We start from the raw sequence: 21,644 nt of genomic DNA, 5'->3' as shown, positions 1-21,644 counted from the left end.
TGCTGGAAACTACGACAGTGAGGTCCACGATAATCAATAGTGACTACCTTTAGGTATCAAAAGTACTTCCATGACAACGCCTGGAGCTGTACGATCAATGTAAACAAAGGATAACTGAGCAAATCAAACAACTGTTTCACGTCTCAGGAATTTTTTTCAATGAAAGTGAACAGTTGTTTATGTAGAAGTGCATTCATTAACTTCGAAATAGGTAAAAAACACAAACAAACCCAAACATATGCAATACGTTGATAGGACATTGGACAGTGTAACAGGTGATAAGTCGTCCGCATGGAGTGAGAGAGTGAGTATAATTTTGCGCCTCTTTTAGCAATATTCCGGCAATATCACAGGGGTTTGGGGGTTCTTCCTGAAATGGGCTTCACACAATGCACCCATGTGGGGAATCAATCACGGGTCTTTGGTGTGTCGATTGAACGCTTTAACCACCGACCGTGGCCGCGTGGAACTCAGGGTAAGAGAGTGAAGAATGAATAGAAGGTACCGCGTGGACCACTTCGACCACTTGCATAAACTGCTCTTAAGGTCTCCTTGTGCCGTTGGTTTACATGGCCAACAACTTTGGACGAATAAAGAATGGGCAACACTTCGGTCAAATGAAAAAGAACTTTTGGACCGCTGTCCATAAGTAATGGTGAAAAACAATACGTATAACAATCAGTTTTCTAACAAACCCCAATCAGTAATCTTTGTGGGGAATCGTTGGCAATCCTACTTCGGGTTTGTTTTCCCCCTCTTAAGTAATAAATAACCACCTGGGTCAAAGTATTCTATACCTTCTGATACAACAGCAAATGTTGCTGATTGTGTGTCATCTTACACAGTTGATTTGCGTTAGGGTACGTATATATTTCAATACTACACTACAATATGTACTGGCTGATTAGACTAACATCTAGTCTCGGAAATGAACATAGTTTACAGGGCAAAAAGTTCGTAAATTATGAGCCTAGTGGTTAAAGCGTTGGCTCGTCACGCGTTGGCTCGTCACGCCGAAGACCCGGGTTCGAATCCCCACATGGGTACCATGCGTGAAGCCCATTTCTGGTGTCCCCTGCCGTGATATTGCTGGAATATTGCTAAAAACGGCGTAAAACCATACTCAGTCAGTCAGTCTTGAAACTGGAAATCTAGACTTGCCACATAATCTAGACTTGCATGGGCTTTCTTGGATATATTTGTTTCAGGGTCTGTATGACAGACTACTGGCTGTTGTGATGTGTGTTTTACGCCGCTTTTAGCAATATCCCAGCAATATCATGGCGGGGTTACACATTATGGGAAATCGAAACTCGGAAGTCTTGGACGTGATGACTTTAACCACAACCTTGCCGTTATATAGCTGTGATATTACTGACTGCGACGGAAGTTATTCCATCATTCGTCTGCGACCTAAGCACACGACTCCAACGTTAAACGTGTTAGCAATGACAGAGATCATGGGGTGTGAAGGCAATGTTGACAGGGCTGGTGTAACATCACAGATAACGTGTCAGAGAGTCACAACTAGGAACTGAACAGCCAATATTAATACACGTTTTCCAGGGCCCCGTTTCACAAAGCTATCGTAGCGCTACAACTGTCGTACCTCCTTTACTGTAACAGACTTACAACAGTCGTAGCGGTATAAACAGCTTTGAGAAACGGGGACTTGAAGGCAAAAGGATAGTTTCACTACTTCAATACTTCGCTTGAAACCCATAGCTAAGAAATGTTGGTATTTTCATTAGTGTGTGTTGTGATACAAAATAGTCGTCACATCTTGGACGAGGAAAGGAAAGGTCACAGTTAGGTAATCTGCATGACAGAAAGAAATCATACTACCAAAAAAATCAGTCAGCATTGTTCCAATGTTTGAATCTGTTTTGGAGATGACGACAGAACCTACTTGTTCGAAGTAAAATGTTTTCTTCCTTCATTGTAGACATTCTTGTCCACCAATACCCCAGGGCCCGGTTTCACAAAGCTATCGTAGCGCTACGACTATAGTCTGTTTGCAGTGAAAACATACCGATGAATTTCACTCTAAACAAAAAGGTAAATCGAATAAAGTGAAATTAAGATTGCGAATCCTCATAATTTTACCTTGCCAATTGAACATTTAAATCTCAGAATTTTATTCAACTTAGGATAAAAGTTGTTTAACAAACGATCATAGTTTCAAATCGCATTTATTGGTTTGTATAACAAGGGGGGTATGCACTTTAAATGAATCATCGAGAATAGGTAGGGTTGGTGTAAGTTAACGGTCATCACGTACCGCACGTGCATTTGTTTCACTGTTCCATCTACTGCGCTCACCCCCTTGTAATACAAACCAATAATAGCGATTTGGCAAAGTAAAATTATGAGGATTCGCAATCTTAATTTCACTTAACTTCATTTACTTTTTTGTTGAAAGTGAAATTCATCGGTACGTTTTCACTGCAAACAGACTATAGTCTGTTACAGCATAGGAGGTACGGCAGTAATAGCGCTACGATAGCTTTGTGAAACGGGGCCCTAGCTATCTATTTTTGAAACATTTGTAGCCCTACGAAAATAATTCTTAGGGCTACAAACGTTTCGAGAATAAGGGGGACCTTGGCCTTTTCGTGTTGGAAAGAAAGGGTGTTCGTGGGAACCCCTGAACAAGACTAGTAATCTCGATATCAATCGTTAGTTTTTCAGTAATCTTCATGTTTCCAATGGGAGAAAAGTGGATATTCCATGTCTTTTCTTTTAAAGGTCATGGTAATTACAGCGCTGCCTGTATAAGTGAATCCTGAAGAACTATTTTGAATCCTGTGTCAACGTCCGTGGATACTGATCTAATATGTGTTGCAACACAATGCGGACGAAAACATTGTCATGTATATACAGGTTATTTATTGTACACAAGCATACATTCCGATTTTCGCCATTCATTCAATATACATTCACATCGGTTATACAGTTTCAGGGCACTGAACAGAATGTATTATTGTTTCCTGAAGGATGTACAGGCGTGTTGCATACAAGTTCAGGTAGACAAAAAACATATATACAATTATCTGAAGCTTGTACGCGGCTACCTTTAACAAGAAGACAACGCTGGTGTTCAGTGCTACAGTCAGGGTTTCTTGTCACAATTAATAACAGATCATTACTTTAACCGTAGCCAAAGTATCACCTTCAATAAATCCCATATTTTAACGATCTTAAAGAATAACATGCTTAAACGAAACAAGAGTCAATTTGGAAAAAAGTCTGTGAGAAAGAGATTGTAATACTGAAGATTTGCACATGTTCACAGTTTGTCTGTAGTTCACCCCTGTTCAGCAGCGGGAGCTTGTTCAGCTGCTGGAGCCTGTTCTGCCTGGGCTGTTTGTTCACTCTCAGGTTTGCTCTCTTCTGCTGCTGGTTCCGCTGATGAGGGCTCTGTTGACTCTGCTTGAGGTGCTGGTGTTTGTTCTGCAGGTTTTTCTTCTGCTGCGGGTGCAGGTGCTGGTGCTTCCTCTGCTGCGGGTGCAGGTGCTTCCTCTGCTGCGGGAGCAGGTGCAGGTGCTTCCTCTGCTGCAGGTGCAGGTGCTTCTTCCGCTGTGGGTGCAGGTGCTTCTGCTGCGGGTGCTGGTGTTTCCTCTGCTGCAGGTGCTTCCTCTGCTGCGGGTGCTGGTGTTTCCACTGCTGCAGGTGCTTCCTCTGCTGCGGGAGCAGGTGCAGGTGCTTCTTCCGCTGCGGGTGCAGGTGCTTCTTCTGCTGCGGGTGCTGGTGTTTCCACTGCTGCAGGTGCTTCCACTGCTGCGGGGGCTGGCGCTTCCTCTGTTGCGGGGGCAGGTGCGGGTGCTTCCTCTGCTGCCGGTGCAGGTGCTTCCTCTGCTGCCGGTGCAGGTGCTTCCTCAGCAGGTTTTTCCTCAGCCACTGGTGCTTGCTCAGCAGGTGCTTCCTCTGCTGGTGTTTCAGCAGCCTGTTCTGATGGTGCTTCCTCAACTGCAGGTGCTTCTTCAGCTGGCTTTTCTTCAGGTGCTTGTTCCTGTTCAGATACAGCTGCTGGTGCTGGTGCTTCTTCAGCTGGCTTTTCCTCAGCTACAGGCGCTTCTTCAGATGCAGCTGCGGGTGCTTCCTCAGCTGCTTTTTCCTCTGTTGCTGGTGTGGACTCTACTGGTGCTGACTCTTCTGCCTTAATTTCTTCCTGGACTGCAGGAGCTTCCTCAGCTGCAGGTGCTGGTGCCTCCTGAGCTGCCGGTGCTTCCTCAACTACTGGTGCTGGTGCCTCCTCAGCCTGTGACTGCTCTGCTGCGGGTGCCTCTGGTGCCTCCTCAGCCTGTGACTGCTCTGGTGCTGGTGCTTCCTCTGCTGCAGGTGCAGGTGACTCTTCAGCTGCCGGTGCAGGTGCTTCCTCAGCTGCAGGTGTTTCCTCAGCTGGTTTCTCTTCAGCTGCAGGTGCTTCCTCTGCTGCTGGTGCAGGTGCCTCCTCAGCTGCCGGTGCAGTTGCTTCCTCAGCTGCAGGTGTTTCCTCAGCTGGTTTCTCTTCAGCTGCAGGTGCTTCCTCAGCTGGTTTCTCTTCAGCTACAGGTGCTTCCTCAGCTGGTTTCTTTTCAGCAGCAGGTGCTTCCTCTGCTGCTGGTGCAGGTGCCTCCTCAGCTGCAGGTGATTCCTCGGCTGGTTTCTCTTCAGCTGCTGGTGCTTCCTCAGCTGGTTTCTCTTCAGCAGCAGGTGCTTCCTCTGCTGCTGGTGCAGGTGCCTCCTCAGCTGCCGGTGCAGGTGCTTCCTCAGCCTGTGTCTGCTCTGCTGTTGGTGCTTCCTCAGCTACTGGTGCAGGTGCCTCTTCAGCTGCAGGTGCTTCCTCAGCTGGTTCCTCTTCAGCTGCAGGTGCTTCCTCTGCTGCTGGTGCAGGTGCCTCCTCAGCTGCCGGTGCAGGTGCTTCCTCAGCTGCAGGTGTTTCCTCAGCTGGTTTCTTTTCAGCTGCAGGTGCTTCCTCAGCTGGTTTCTCTTCAGCTGCAGGTGCTTCCTCAGCTGGTTTTTCTTCAGCAGCTTCCGCAGCCTCTGCTGGGGGTGTAGACTCTACTGGTGCTGCCTCATCTGCCTTAATTTCTTCCTGAACAGCTGGTTCAGCTGGTGTCTCAGGTGCCGGAGCTGCTTCTTCTGCCGGAGCACTTTCCTCTTTCTGCTCAGTTTGTGTTTCTGATGGTGCAGCTGGTTCTGCCTTTTGTTCCTCTGTTGATTCTGCAGGCTTCTCTTCAGCAGCGGGTGCCTCTACCTTAGCTTCTTCCTGAGCTGGTTCTGCTGGTGCCTCTGTGGCAGGTTTCTCTTCTTGAGCTGCGGGTTCTGAAGTTTGTGCAGGGGCTTCTGTTACTTGTTCAGCAGGCACAGACTCTGCTTTTGCCTCCTCCGCTGCGGGTGCTGCTACTTGTTCTTGAGAAGCAGGTGCCTTAGCAGTTTCAGATTTTTGAGCAGAGTTTAATGATGCAGCAACAACATCGTCGGTAACTTCACGTACACCTAAAGGAGTAGACAGATCCCGATCTTCAGTCAGTACAGGTGCTGGCTCAACTGCTGTAGCCATTGCAACACAGGATTTAGGGGCTGTCTGGACCGCAGTAGATTCCTCAGAAACAATCAGGTTAGGGGCACTTTTTGGCTTGTCCTCAACAGCAACGTCCTCTGCGACAACTGGTTCTGAAAAACAAAAAACGTTTCGTAAGTTTCATGGTTAAAAAACAAATTAATCAATGAAGACAATAGATCACGCATGCATTTCTGATTACAATATAATCTTATAAAATCATGTCTTACAAATTACTAACACTTGCGTCGATCTACATAGTCAAGGATGTTTTAACGTGATGCACAGGGATTCTGCACTAGCGAGTAGCGTTCCTTAGGCGTTCCAGATACCTATGACCGTGTGTTTGAATCCTAGTTCTGGCTGTCTCCCCATATCCAACAGTTTCCTGTATTGTTCAAAGCAACCGTAAACCATGCTCACGGGCTAATGGGGAGATTTGTTTCACTCAAGGTAATCTGCAGCTTATTACAGAGCAAACTGATGTTGGGCTCGAATAAAATCAGTGATCAGAGTTTGTGGTTATGGTTTTGCCACTTGTGAAGCTTGGCTTGTGAATCAACGGACACTGCACAATCGATTAGGTTTGATAAGGAATGGCTTATGCCTCTGTGCAGGGGTTTAATTTTATTTTTTTTTTAAAGCCACTTGCCACAGGGCAAGTGACTTCAAGAAAGTAACTTGTCCTGGCTAATTTTCCACTTGCCCTGATTTTATGAAATAATCATGATGTAATTATGAAAGAATAAATCAACATGGTACCTGACGTTAATGTTCAATGGACTATTTATCGAGAAGTGATAAATAGCAAAAAATAATAACTCTACTTAATTATCATTGCAAAATTTAATAGCTAAATTTTGAGCAGATATGAAATGAAATCAACGTTTATTTGCAGTTTGAACCGCAGGCAGAGATTATTTAGTAGCCCACGGACAAGTAAGATACCATTATTTGATTGCCCGAAATGAAAACTGACTTGTCCCGGGCGTCGGGCGATGGGATTTCGAACCCTGCTGTGACAACTATTGGAGCATTATATCACGTCTATTTCTATTATAAAACATGGCTAACGTCTTTGTGAACAGTATTGAACTTTTTATATTACCACTAGGTTTGATAAAGAACCGCTTATGTCTTTGTGTCCAGTAATGAAACTTTACATTACAACTGGGTTTAATGACAACAGGCTTCAGCCTCTGAGACTTGACTGGAATACATCAAGTTCAGGTTTGATTAAGATAGAGATTAATGTACGAGCTTGAGTGCCATACTGATTTTACGAAATGAGTGTCAGAATTCCCAAGCAACGGTGAAGGCAATACAAGAAATCGTAAAATCGGTATACCAAAGATGCTAGTGTAATAATTTCTACATTCCCCATTATTTCTTAATCATTTCCAGCCCCATTGTTAGAAAAATGCACTAATCACGATCGACGTCTTTGAAAACCATAATGACGTCAATAAACTGCAGCTATTACATCGCTACTAGTGTGACGTCATTCTGAGCTTACGTCACAAAGGAACGTCAATGACGTCAGAAATGACGTCCTGATAACATTACGTCTACACTGATACGCGTGAAGTGATATTTGCACATACGATATTTATGAACTCGGTGTGGGGAAAATGGCTAAAGTCACAGTGACTACAATATCATATAAACATGACGTTTGATAAAGAAGCCTTATTCCTCTGTCACTATTACGGAATTAACACATTACGATAAGATCTTATAAATAATGGCTAAAGCGCGACCTGCAGTCGTTAAATGTCTATTTCCATTCAGAAGAGACAGGCATCAAATACACAGATCTCAGTCACACTAAAGTAAAGTCGTCGTCAATAAAAGTAGAATTACGGTCAGGTCAGGTCCTTCGTTGTGACTAATTAATATGCATTAATAATTAATAAATAATAAATGTAAATAATTAATATGCAAACATTGGAAAGTAGTTCAGAAAGTTCTTATTACCTCAAGACTAATAAAGACGGCAGCACCGTGGATTTGAATAATAAATATTCTCTCAATTAAAAACCTTGTTTGATATTTGGCAAAAACACTACTCAAATCAAACGTTTGACCTGTTCTACATGCCCACATGGGTGCCCACGAACGCAAACTAAACTGTAAGGTAGGTCACGTTATAACGACCTGGCAATCGTTTCCCTATGTCTGCTATGTGTATACACACATTTCCTAACGGTAATCGGTGAAGGAAACGCGCTATTACACAGACAGTGAATCTTTATTAACTTAACACTCTAAGTTGATGGCCAGCCGGAATGTTCTCTACGCTTATATCATAATTCCAGCTGCACCCACTCCCACTGGGACGTGTGGATGAAGCAACAGTGTTGCATGCTGAAATATGACCAAATGGGGTAGATTGACATAGGGACGACTGAGCTCTGACATGAGAGCGGTTCCAGGACGAACGTCAGATCCCATTCCTTGGCTACTTGGTGGGAAGGGCTCAGTAAGAACACCCGCAACAGCGGCGTCTACACAAACCAACATCGCCGTCTACATCTGTAAATAACATCTCAAGTGTTATTTCAGACTTGTCTAGATGCTGGTGTAGCGTCTGATCACTTCAGACGTACACGCTCTACATTCCAAGCAATCCACACGCCTCATCGTTATCTTTTTCTACACCAGTCTGTTCACATGATATCATGTGACACATCTGGAGAGCGCGTGGTCCTCGGTAGGTCACGCTGACCGCTGGTATGTACACTTGAGTCCAGGCTGCGTGTGGACATGACACTGAGGGTCAACGCACAGAACATGAGTCAACGTCACCACATGCTAGGATGAGATGGGCAGGAAACATACTGGACAGATCCCAGACTCGTTGTTTGTTGAACACAATGGCAGGTATTCAGTTAGACACCATGTCATTCACCAACACAGGCTTGTGAAATACCGCACAGGCTACTGATGTAAATAACCATACTTTAAAAAAGTAAAATGTGCTGCTATTTTCAGATCTATCAGTCAAGGGTGTAAATCAAATACATAATTCTTCCTTTTGAAAAAAATGTAACATATTAGCAGTATCTAAAACCCGAACAGCCAAATACATTATAGCCTTTGCGCTTTAATAAGAAAATGCAGATACCTTTTCTTTTAAATTTTAAAACAGGAAATAATTGTTGACAAAGTTAAAATGTGCCAAAATGTTTTGCTGAGGGATACACCAGAGGTAAATTAAAGAGGTTACGATATCATATCAGTTATCAGTGACTGGCATTCCTGTATACTACTTGAGGCAAGGAGAGGTATTTATCTAACTCAGTGTACGCATCGCACATTGTGACTTCGAGAGTATCAGTGACGTCACAGTCACGTGGCTAAGCCCCGCCCCTCTACACCTCCAGTTGTGAATGAATTGCGTCGTTCCACTTGCCGAAGTTCGTAATACAAGACTATCTGTAATGTATTCCCATTAATGAAACTAATTTATCTTGTGATATTAACTTTGCTAACTACTTCTAAAGAACCACTCACATCACTATTCTACATTAGTTATTAACCAAGTTTTCGGAACTACATATTTCGGGCACAATAAGCAAATCTCGTTTTCTGGGATTTGTATGATTTTCGCATAGACATGTACATACCAAATGTCAAAAATGTTCACGTTAACTATCAGAAGGAATGTGAAAAGGCTGACTAAGAAAAGACTGGCTAAGAAAAGACTGGCTCTCTGACAAGTTACCCCTGTTCTCACATCCAACAATGAGAGACGATCTATCTCTATTCCAAGCTTCAGGAGAACTTCCAGCTAAACTGGATATGTTCTCGCCAAACATCTCCGTGTACTTGATAACTCATATCTTCTCTGATTGTACCAGAATGTAGTAGATTTAATTGCAAGGATTTATCTATGTTCACTGGCGTGCCAGCGCCTCGGAGTCCTGCCTCAGCCCAGGCCTGGGGTTAAACACTTTAACAGAGGCACTAGGGGAGTGTTATATATCTGACTTATCTCACATCAAAGCCGGACACAAACAGGACTATCGCACATGCCATGTCACCCTCGAACGTGTCTGTAAATGGTAAGACCGATATTCAAGGCGCTAAAACCTAACAGAATCAATAAAACTGAGATTGAAAAAGTCACGGTGTTTTAAAATCAATGTTTAAAATCAAATGTCTATAATCATTCATTAAGACGGAATAATTCCATTGCATGTCCACACTTTACAAAACATTTCATTTTAACATTTTTTCTGGTCTTGCTGAACTGCCCCGCCCGACTTTCATCAGCACATCAATGTGTCGACGTAGGCCACAGAGAAATGTAAGTGAAGGTTATATAAAAAGAAGGATCAGCAATTCTCAGTAGGAGAGTAACAGCTGCGGAATGTGAATCTGATATACAAGAGGAACGTACTGCTGTGTCGATATCAAAGATAAGGTATCCGACATACTTCAATAAGCACCAGTATAATCGGAAAACGCGCAAATGAAGAGTTCAGTCACAGTAAAAACTAGAACAGAAAGTTAAAACCAAATCTAAAGTCAAGGACATGTGCATATAATCGAGTTTAAAAAACGTACACCAACCTAAACAGGTAACAATGTTCAGTAATGACGTACCTATTAAACATATATAAATCCTATAAATTTAACTTATAAAAGTGAATTTATCTTCAATGAAGTATAATAAGAAAGTAAAAACGTACCTTCTAGCGCTAGATGCCTGTGGCCTATGAACGCCTTAAAAGCAATGTAGTTGCAACAAGTAGACACAAAAGTCACACAAAACTTGGGCTGACAAGTCACAAAGTGGACAGCACAAATCCCAAACACTGAAATGAATCGGCGAGGTTTCTGATAGACTCAAACCTACTCCTTATTATATGTTTCACAGCGGCTAGGTAAATCTCATCTGAGTTCCGGCGTGTTGCACGACCCTGTCCAGGTGAATTAAACACTCAGTCCTCTTCGAGCTTTAGCTCTCAACTATTTGACAGTGCGACTGCACAGGCTTATATACCTGAAATTATGCATCTCCGTATCTAATAAATTGCCTTAGGCAAATTAAAAGATGGCACAGAGATGATGCGCACCTGCCTGTTCTCCCTGTTGGTAAAAGTGGACTGGTCCAGCAGTCGCGTGCCACCTGTCCAATTTAGCTACCTAACCCCTCCCTGCCTAAAGTGCTCCGTTATCGAACACAATCGTGACCCACTTTAAACAATAACTATTAGATCCTATAGTTGTAATTGTCATTCATAAGGGCAGAGCAGCTTCCTGCCATATTTAAGCAATTGTAAGCTGGACAAGTGGGAATTGTTTTCAAATGTAGGTGCGACTGGCTCCCATGTAAAACGTCAGAGGGACACGGGTGACAGGTGATGTTGTGGCGGCCTACCGCCTTCCACGTTTGGTGGGACGGTGTCATGCACACTGTCCAACGTGCCGCTGGGGTACGGCACTGGGGCTGGGGCTCGGAAGAGGCGGGGGGAGTGTGTTTGGGCCACAAGTCTTTACCAGGTGTCATGAAAGTCGGTCACGTAGGGAACTTGGTACAAGGGCTGTTTACAACATGTTCTACGCTTTGCTATTTCACAGCACACTGATGTAATCGTCGCGTTGCTTTCCTTGGAACTGTCGGCGGAGCTGCACTTAATCTGCTGTTTAAATATACTCAGCATCTTTTTTGACAGGCTCACTACATCAACGCTATAACACCACAGGATGTCAAAAAGGTAATTTATACACAAACATGTTGTACATTTTGATGATACTTAAATCCATCACAAAGTAGCTCAGAGATGACCAGTGGTCCCACAGCAACAGAAAACAACAAATTCACAACATACTACTGAGTACTCGAAAGCAAGCACTCATACAAGACTGACTGACTGACTGAGTTTTGGTTTTACGCCGCTTTTAGCAATATTCCAGCAACATCACGGCGGGGGACACCAGAAATAGGCTTCACACATTGTACCAATGTGGGGATTCGAACCCGGGTCCTCGGCGTGACGAGCCAACGCTTTAACCACTAGGCTACCTCACCGCCCCACTCATACAAGACAAAAATGTGGGGGGCAACTTCAACTGGTATACCTAACAGATACGATGCTTTCAAAACCGGAGGGATAATTTGACAGGTTAAATGGATTTTTAACTGAACATTTTCTACATCAACTCTAGCTATACATTAGAAGTTAGTTAGTGGTAGTTAGAAGTATGGCATCCAGTAAGACGGGACTGACACGGACATGACGTTTCGACATGGATACTCGAAGCTTTATCAAACAAACATCGTCTTTGATAAATTGATAGATAACGATATAGCTCATGTAACTTTTTACTACCAAGCTTTAGTCTGCCCCACAGTTCCTGAGCCACACTGTTGTCCCGCCCAGAATCTTCTGCAATGCAAAAATCTAAACGAAGAAAGTCTAGATTTTCCTCAGGCGCAGGTTTGAATGCCCCAGCCTAATGGTTCCTTCACGGTTTGAATGGAGTTATTTGGTTGTACCAAAACTGTATATTTTCAAAATCTAAGCGTTAGTCTACCAATACCTATGCCATGCATTTATGACATCTTCACCCGTTAACCTGTACTGTGGACACCTCATGAAGGCGGTGGGGTAGCCCAGTGGTTAAAGCGTTCGTCGTCACACCAAAGACCCGGGTTCGATTCCCCAAATGGGTACAATGTGTGAAGGCCATTTTTGGAGTCCCCCGTCATGATATTGCTGGAATATTGCTAAAAACGGCAGAACACTAAACTTACAAACGTCATACTGATCTGCAGCGTTCAATTTTTTCAATGGTAGGCATTTACTGCAGCCCAAAATAACAAGCAGTGATAAAAAACACAAATGTCATTTCCACGATAACAAAGATAAACTTCCTCGAATATTGATATGATGAATCTGGGTGGGTTTTTTCCCGAATTTTAGCTCAACTGATTCTTGTGTAAACTGTTGATTTTCTGGGGTCGTGTACAACCTACATAAGTACACACTTATAATGAAAAGTCCACGACATACCATATACTAAGTGTGGCATATGTAGATGTGACTTGTGAGGGCTTGCGCTCCCATTTATGCAAACATTGGAGACCTAATTACTGTAGCGGGTTCTACAGCCTACACAAACCTGTAGCTTCAACACGATCGTACACAAGTGCGTCCAATGTGCTAAATCATAACAGATTCAAATGTATCCCATCGCCCGAAACATCTGCTCGAGCAAGCACAGAATGTCTTTACGGAGACTCAAAAATGCATACTCGCAATGTTTATAAATTAACATTACCATATATCTAACCGATTATAATCGGATAATAAGTCAGTAACAGACTAATGACGACTCCTATATTGACGCGGGAGATGCTGGATGTAATTTCACCTCCACATCACCACGTGTCGTGGGTAGCAGCAGTGCAGTAGCTATCTGTATGACTCACGCCATGGTTATCACAGACAGTGATATCGGGCTGGTCCTACCCCAACACGGATATGTAACGGTCCGAGCTATGTCGGTCAATGTATGTACAATCGAGGAGATTTATCAATGAGGTAAACCAGCTCAGACTGGTCAGTAGAGGACGAGGCTAGTCCGGTGTTGTGTATCTCGTCGTAGGAGGCGGCGCAGTTTAAACAAACAGGGTCAAACGTAAATATATCTACGTGTTTGTACCGAGCTGTAAATGTGGGTCGATTTAGGAGAACATAAAAACGGTTACTGCGTCTCTCACCGAGCTGGTTGCAACACACCCGACGAATACCTTCAAGGACCAGACCCTTTCACTCAACTATGCGTTCTTATAGACTACACAATCGCTGATTATACTAATAAATCAGGGATGGATATGAAGCTTGTTTGAAGTCGCTGTCCATTTCAAATCACGGTGGAAGTTTTACGGCACGACTCTAAATACTCATGTAGCTGTTATAACAAACATGAGACAAATTAAATAAGATTCTATGTGCTAAGGTGACATGTAACCTACCCACCATCAGTACCTGGCTCTTGTAACAAACACGAGGCAAGGCTCTATATACTCAGGTCACATGTAACCACCCCACCATCAGTACCTGGCTCTTGTAACAAACACGAGGCAAGGCTCTATATACTCAGGTCACATGTAACCACCCCACCATCAGTACCTGGCTCTTGTAACAAACAAGAGGCAAGGCTCTATATACTCAGGTCACATGTAACCACCCCATCATCAGTACCTGGCTCTTGTAACAAACAAGAGGCAAGGCTCTATATACTCAGGTCACATGTAACCACCCCACCATCACTCTTGTAACACGAGGCAAGGCTCTACATACCCAGGTCACATGTAACCATCAGTACCTGGCTCTTGTAACACGAGGCAAGGCTCTACATACCCAGGTCACATGTAACAACCCCACCATCAGTACCTGGCTCTTGTAACAAACACGAGGCAAGGCTCTATATACTCAGGTCACTTGTCGTAACCAAACGTTCATTATTACCCGGTTCTTGACACTGGATTCAGATCATAGGATTAGGTCAAACACTTTCCAAAGAAAAATAGAATCAATGGCCAGTTCCGTTCATCAAAAGAAGATCTTGAAAGGACAGCACAAAGTAGGTCATCTTTAGCACTTAAATCGCGGTTTAGCTACTGAATCTCACCCCCAAACTAATAGTAATGAGACTAACTGTATGCCCTGATTCTGTCATGGGTCGGGATATAGACTTATCATGCATTACTTAGTTTCGTATTTAGACCCTCGATGGTAAAACGACAGACTTAAGCACGTTTCATCAGACGGGAGCAGGCGCGGTGGGCAAACCTAACGGTTAAGCCCTCGCTCGTTACGTCGAAGATCCGGGTTTGATTCCCACATAGGTACAATGTGTGAAGCCCATTTCTGTTGTCCCCCGCCGTGATGTTGCTGGAATGTTGATGACAGCGGAGCAAAACTTAACACACTCACTCACTCACTCACTCACTCAGGCAAGATCAAATCTGTGAGAACACTACATATCTTAACTACCCGCCATTGTTCGGTCAGCTTTCATAACAACATAATGTACAGGGGATCTATTTTGACACTACCCTTACGGGAACGTGGATGACGTGAGCGCTTGAACTCTTCAATCAAACCTTATCAATCTGACTTTGTAAAAAAAACAATGATACGTTGTCCCGTGAAATTCATCAATGACTTTCAACGACAATCATTCGCTGAGACTCGACGCCCGAGGCGAGAAATGTCAAAGACCAGGACTGAGGGATACTGTAGCTGACGTGACTGTGATAACAGCTCGGACTCACCCTTGGGAATTTCGAAGGGGGACGAGGTGAGAGGGGGAGGCTGGTGACACGATCATACATGAAGTACAAGAGTACTTCATCTAAGCGTTCACGTAACAATACAAAACCTGACGGCTGGATTGTGTGATGTCACATAGAGATTGCGAGTTTGTGTACACTGTCAAAGACGCTTAGCACATACCGACAACCCGGTGACAATTACCACTGATCAGAGTACACAAAAGCTGACTTATTTAGGAGTGTTAAGGTGGGAGATCAGTTAAAATGCTATGTCTGGATATATTTACAAAGAAAATAAACACAACAAATATCTGACCGAGGTAACATTTCATTTATTGAGGATAGGTGCTGATGCACCGACAGATGTCAGGGCGCAGGCCTGCAAAGGAGGTCATGCCAACTGACTGACTGACTGACTGAGTTTGGTTTTACGCCCCTTTTAGCAATATTCCAGCAACATCACGGCGGGGGAACACCAGAAATGGGCTTCACACATTGTACCCATGTGGGGATTCGAACCCGGGTCTTCGGCGTGACGAGCCAACGCTTTAACCACTAGGCCACCCCACCGCCTCGTGCCAACTGAGTAAGTGAGTTGGTTATAGCAAGGTCTTTCAGCCGACTGTAGACTTTGGACCACACTTTATAGTTAGTTGGTTGTTGTTTAACGCCGCACTCAGCTATAACGCGGCGATCTGTAAATAATCGACTCTATACCAGAAAATCCAGCGATCAACAGCATTGACATCGATCTTTGGAACTGGGATACGATGCCATGACATGGCATCGTGTCAACCAAGTCAGCGAGCCTGACCACCCGATCCCGTTAGTCGCCTCTTACGACAAGCATCGGTTGTTGAAGAACAATTCTAGCCCAGATCTTCACGGGCACCATGTTGTTAAAGCTCCAAGACTGAGTGCTGAAAAAAGCAATAACTCAATAGGTTCGTCTCTTGGAACTTAACCTAGGATCATATGATCCCGGTATGACAAAGGGGCGCAATTCAGTGAATTCCGCGGCCACAGTCAGAGAGTTCGCTTTAAGTCCGCTTTGAACAACATTCAGGGTGTCAGCGTATTGTTGGTGGAAAGCCGGAAGTGACGTTTACCACTTTGCTGAAACAGACAAGCACGGGTATGGTGCCGACTAGACTCAAAAACTAGTCTCTGAAATGAACATATTTTACAGAAAAAAAAGTTTATAGTAAAAAAATATAAATATATATAATGGAAAGGAGCCCTGAGACTTTTTTTTTCATTTTCTGTGGAAATCTAAACTTGCCACATTTTCTAGACTTGCGTGGGCTTTTCTGGATGTACATGTATTTGCATTCAGGGTCGGTATGACAGACTAGGTGCTGACAAACCTACAGCTGGAAATATCTGGGCGAATGGCCAGAGACAATCCCACGATAATAGGCTTCTTTGTAGCGCAACGACATTCGTAAGCCTCTGATAAACTATAGAGTTACGACAGGTCGTAATGTTACGAGTGAAAGAGTGAGTATGGTTTTACGCCGCATTTAGCAATATTCCAGCAATATCACAGCGGGGGACACCAGAAATGGGCTTCACACATTGTACCCACATAGTGTAATGTTAGGAACGCTTAGTGGATCAGGACCCTTGTGTGTCCAAGGGACGCAACTCTGTATAGTGAATTGCGACGTTTGAGACGATTGGAACACCCGTACACCCCCGGGGCCATATACGACAGGGCTGTCGTACCCCCGGGATAACGTCATCTCAAAGAGATAAAAACACAACGAGGCAGTGATGACGAATGCCCTTCTCGTATCTTTACTGTTAAGTTATGCGTACATTTGACTTTACTGTTCACATGAATTATGCAATCATTAGTCGATAGCGATAGTGACACCTGACTGGAGTAAGTGGGTCATATGTGTGTCGTTCAGTACACCGCCCACTTGAATACATCGCAGAGACGGATTTGTTTTAATGTTCTGGGCCCCGTTGCATAAAGCGATTTTAGGTGCCTGAGAAAGTGTACAGGGCCAATGTTTTGTGTACAGAAGTTTTCAGTCGCCTCCAAACAACTTTCACCTGCCAATTCCACTTTTTGATAAAATATATACGGACACTATCCAACCACCAATGTAGGACATTCACTGAGCTGAGCTTGTTGTCTCCCACGGAGTTGAACAGCCTACGTGAATCATAAATATTAGATTATTCCAATGAGAGCCACCATACACATGTAGTAGAAATAAATATGAAAGTCTGAGTAGAGCACTGTATATCTCATCTAATATCTGAGTTACGAGAGTCACTTTAAGGTTTGCACGATTTAATGAGTTCAATGGTTCGTACACTATGAGACCAAAGATCGATTGCCGTACAGTTATGTACATGATATGTTAAGTGCAGTATAGGAGGTACGAATGCTTCGAGAAAAGTTCTTAGGCTTACGAGAGCTTTGTGAAACGGGCCCTACTCGATAAAAGCACCTAGGCACCGTTAGTGCCACGGAAAGAAACTTCGGTGACATTCGTAACTATTCGCCTCTTTCCGTGACCTACAAGAAGGCTTGCCGGAATGACACGAGTAGTTATGAATGCTTCGGTGAAATAGGCGTCAATACGTAATCTGCTCAACGAGCGAGCAAGTGAGTTTTACGCCGCTATTAGCAATATTCCAGCAACATCAGGGCGGGGGGGACACCAGAAATGTGCTTCACACATTGTACCAATGTGGGGAATCGAACCTGGACTTTTGGCGTGAACGCTTTAACCACTAGGCTACTCCAATATCTCCCCTTACGTAATGATCTACAAGATGAACATGTGTAATTGTATCCCACCACCCCTCTGGTCAACGATGACGACTGACAGGCTAAACAGATAGCTGGATTCTTACAGTCACGCACCTCCGGTAACCTTGCTTGTCCAACATGTAATATTACCGTACACAGGCTTCCGGCAATGGTAGCTTTGAATTCCTGCTGTCTAACTACATCTCACTTCCAAGCCAGTATGGTATGGAGATCCGACGAGGACTGGCTTGACAAGTTCTTCCACGGCCTATGTCTACTGGCGAATTTCGTACAATTCGACGTAACCTCAGAAATATGTTGAAACAAGTAATTCGCCTAAAATCAGTACACTTAGATTGGACGGATCACATCGAAGCCTAAATTTGTATACTGTATAGTATTTTGGGACATGACCCTGTGATATAGGGGTCAGCCGTAGAATATATTTTATATAGCAACAGGTAATGTGGCGGTATGACTTAAGGTCAAAATGTTCTCTCACCAGGTGTTAAGGCACGGATTCTTAACAAATTCATTACAAATGATTCCAGAAATGAACTCTTGAATATTCTGTGTATTACCACATTTAAGGTGTCCCCCGCCGTGATATTGCTGGGACATTACTAAAAGCGGCGTAAACCCATACTCACTCCTTGAAATATTCAGTAACCATTAAGATTGAACGGGTACAGGCATAAGGTTGAGGTCAGGGCTAAGTTTAGGTTAGGCTTGGTGAAGTTGAACAGGGGAGAGTTTGAAGGTCCGGTGTCGTTTGGTTCAGGTCAAAGTGGATTTAAGGTCAAGGTAAGGTCAAAAGGGTTTGAGGTCGGGTGAGGTTGAGAAGAGATGACGTCCCGATGGCGTCTAGGACAAGGTGGGGTTGATGTCTGGGTGGTGTAAGACTGTTTGAGTGAGTGAGTTTAGTTTTACGCCGCACTCATTAATATTTCAGCTATATGGCGGCGGTCTGTAAATAATCGAGTCTGGACCAGACAATCCAGTGATCAACAGCATGAGCATCGATCTAGGCAACTGGGAACCGATGACATGTGTCAACCAAGTACTTGGCCTGACCACCCGATCCTGTTAGTCGCCTCTTACGACAAGCATAGTCGCCTTTTGTGGCAAGCATGGGTTGCTGAAGACCTATTCTATCATCAATGTACATGAGTCATAGCAACTCAGTGGTAACAAAACCCGACCCGAATATATAATGTATGTTTCATGTCATGTATATCCATCGTCTCCTATTGATTAATATCAACAACATAAAGTGTCCGGCCAAACAGAAGCTCGATAAAACCTGTCCGACAAAAACATTCAGCTACAATCATGCAGCACACCGTCGTGTTACCCAAGTACAAAGTAATCACTGACACGTCACCCGGCGAGCCAGCTCAACGTACCTGCTGCTTCTACCAAATAAAAACTACATTTAACATTCATTTCACGAACACAGGTACAATATTTGAACAAGCGGTTTATACCCTCTCAAAAAAAACCTGGATGTCATTAAATTTCCAATAAGAGGCCCATCCTTGTGACAGACTTTTTTCTCATTCTCTACAGTACAATTGAGACATGTGACAAACGATGACAGTTTAATATCTCCAATATCTTGAGTATCACTTAGCTCACAGATTCAAGACAGGTCTTGTTGATTCAAGGTTATACTGTATTGGATCAATGCCATTCGAGGCCAGGGTCAGATGTCATATCCAACACCTTCTCGAAGGCCATTTGTAGGTATGTATGCAAACAAATCAAAACCAAAATTGCACAGTTTATCTCATCACAAACTATTCCTATATACAAATATTCGCTTTGCAATAATTATTAACATAATAACAGCACACATTTGCCTTGCATAACTATTAAATGGACATAATCCAGTGACACGATCTATTGAACCTGTCGCCATTCGTCAGGCACACTAAACACATTACGTGATGGTGTGAACGCGCGCACAGTAAATGGAGGGATTTTGGGGGGTGATCTTTAAATAACCAGCCACACAAAATATTGACAAAAATTTGTTAAAGCGTAAGGTTTAATTGGACACGTTTTACAGAAGGATCTGCTCGTAAGCTGATCAAACTCCACAGTGAGCTGGTTCTGTGCCTGGCTTCAACTAGCCATCAACGACAGTTGTCTGTCAGATAAACACCATCAAACACGATATGCCTCTGACAGTTTCACTTTACAGACATATAAATATATCGCAGTGATACCGTGTTTGGCTAAACATATGATGTCATATCACCGGCCAACCATGTAATGTCCTTACTTCTCACATGTTATAAACAGGAAATGTGTGACAATTAGTTTCGAAATGTTAACATTCATCATATATGTGCAAGGACGTCCCCTGGCACAGAAATACGTGGACAATGTTAAAGATTGCCGTCTAACACATACATTTGTACATTTCACGAACAACAGCTGATGACATTTGCGTCGCAATATGTTGCCAATCACGTTATGGTTATGATGATGATGATGATGAGTATAATCATGCAATCAATCAGGTTTCACGATACTATATACGCATGATCTAAACCATATGTACATATTCATATATACAGACGGTATTGACTAGCAGGTATCCATTAATCGCGGATTATGAGATTGAGCCACATGTTCTACAATTTCAACATGAAAAGAGATCTGTATAAACTGCAAAACAATAACCAATCGTTATTTATATGTGAGAAGGCCGAACACAGGATAAGCCAGTCAGCCCGAACCATCTTGCTCAGAGCACGCAATTGCGTCTCAATATGTAAACATCCCCTAATTTCGTGGCAAGCATGTCGACATGCTTTCAGCCCCAGCCCCGAAATCTGACCACGTCTCCGGAACATGACATCGATAGCCTGTTCCTGCCAGCCAGCTTTAACTACAGACTAACCCGTATGCTGTGTCGCATCGACGACGCCAGGTTTTTGCTTGGATAGGAATCCGCCCATTTTTGTAGTTTCTGGATCGGTAAAATGCTCAGATGAAGACGGCGGTGCTACGTCACTAGGCGCTGTACATCGCGGGAAGGGTAGAAGTCGGGTACAGTGCACGCTCTCTCCACTCGACCTTCGCTATAGTGCTGGTGTAGTCGGTTCAGACAGATACATGCATGTGCAGGAAACAGAACACTCGAGTAACAGCTGGCTCGTAATGATTAATCGGTCTACGGGAGCACACTGCGGAATAGAGCCTGTAGCTGTGATAAGAACACGTCTAATGATCCCGTCCTAAAGACGACGATTTCGTAGCTTTATAACAAGGTAATGGGCAAACGCAAATGATTTGAGTAAAGGTTAGTTCGTAAGAAAGCAGCGTATGGTTCGTGACGCAATCGTGCAAGTATGGGAAGCCGATTGTTGGGAGAGCGGGATAGATCACTGATAGGGCGATGAGTCAACAATGTCTGGTATGTCTACGTTTGCTTCATACCATCCCAAATCATATCGACATCAACAATTAAGTTAACGTTGGATTCAGTGCATAGCTGCTTTAACAGAAGGCGAAAACCATTATGATAATAGATCTACAGTTCACTCTAACACAACGTGCACATAAAACAGAACGAGACACGTCCAGAAATAAAAGTCTGAAAAATATAATACGACTGGTGATGACTAAAGATAATGAGGGTGAGGTTGATGATGATAATTATTGTGGTGGTGGTTATGAATATTCAATTATTTTAACAATTACTCATATTTTTCCTGCATGCCACCCGTTGACCAGACATGCGAACAAAGTATCATATCAGTTATAGACCACTGGTGGTGATGGCGATGATGATGATGATGATGATGATGATGATGGTAATGGTGATGGTTGTGGTGATGATGATGGTGGTGATTGTGGTGGTGATGAGGAAATGGTGGTGGTGGTGGTGGCGAGGGTGAACATGTCATTATTCCAACAACTACTCTTATATTGAAAAAAAAGTGAGTGCATGTCTCCCATAACCAGTGTTATCGGTGCCACATCAGTTGTTGACCATGATTATGATGATGATGGTGGTG

At 43.6% G+C, this 21,644-nt stretch overlaps 1 protein-coding gene across 5 annotated transcripts in view; it reads right to left on the bottom strand.

The window, feature by feature from the left end:
* Positions 1-2,869: 2,869 nt before the first annotated feature.
* The window catches only part of LOC124263752 (fibrous sheath CABYR-binding protein-like), a 50,876-nt gene continuing 32,101 nt past the window's right edge, over positions 2,870-21,644 (bottom strand). The window contains exons 4-5 of one of the 5 annotated variants that reach the window (XM_046698466.1): positions 4,295-5,658; positions 2,870-4,210 (exon numbers count right to left, since the gene is read on the bottom strand). In XM_046698466.1, coding sequence (XP_046554422.1) covers positions 3,308-4,210; positions 4,295-5,658 — 2,267 coding nt within the window. In that variant the 3' untranslated portion in view covers positions 2,870-3,307. Of the gene's footprint in view, positions 5,659-20,524; positions 20,872-21,644 lie in introns of those variants that run through there. The other 4 variants (XM_046698472.1, XM_046698486.1, XM_046698479.1 and 1 more) reach the window with 4 other exon arrangements.

Source organism: Haliotis rubra, unplaced genomic scaffold, assembly GCF_003918875.1.
Source record: "Haliotis rubra isolate DU_JTF1 unplaced genomic scaffold, ASM391887v1 Scf1200, whole genome shotgun sequence".
NCBI classification, from domain to species: domain Eukaryota; kingdom Metazoa; phylum Mollusca; class Gastropoda; order Lepetellida; family Haliotidae; genus Haliotis; species Haliotis rubra.
The sequence above is the reverse complement of the archived record's forward strand: the minus strand, read 5'-3'. Positions and strand labels throughout refer to the sequence as shown.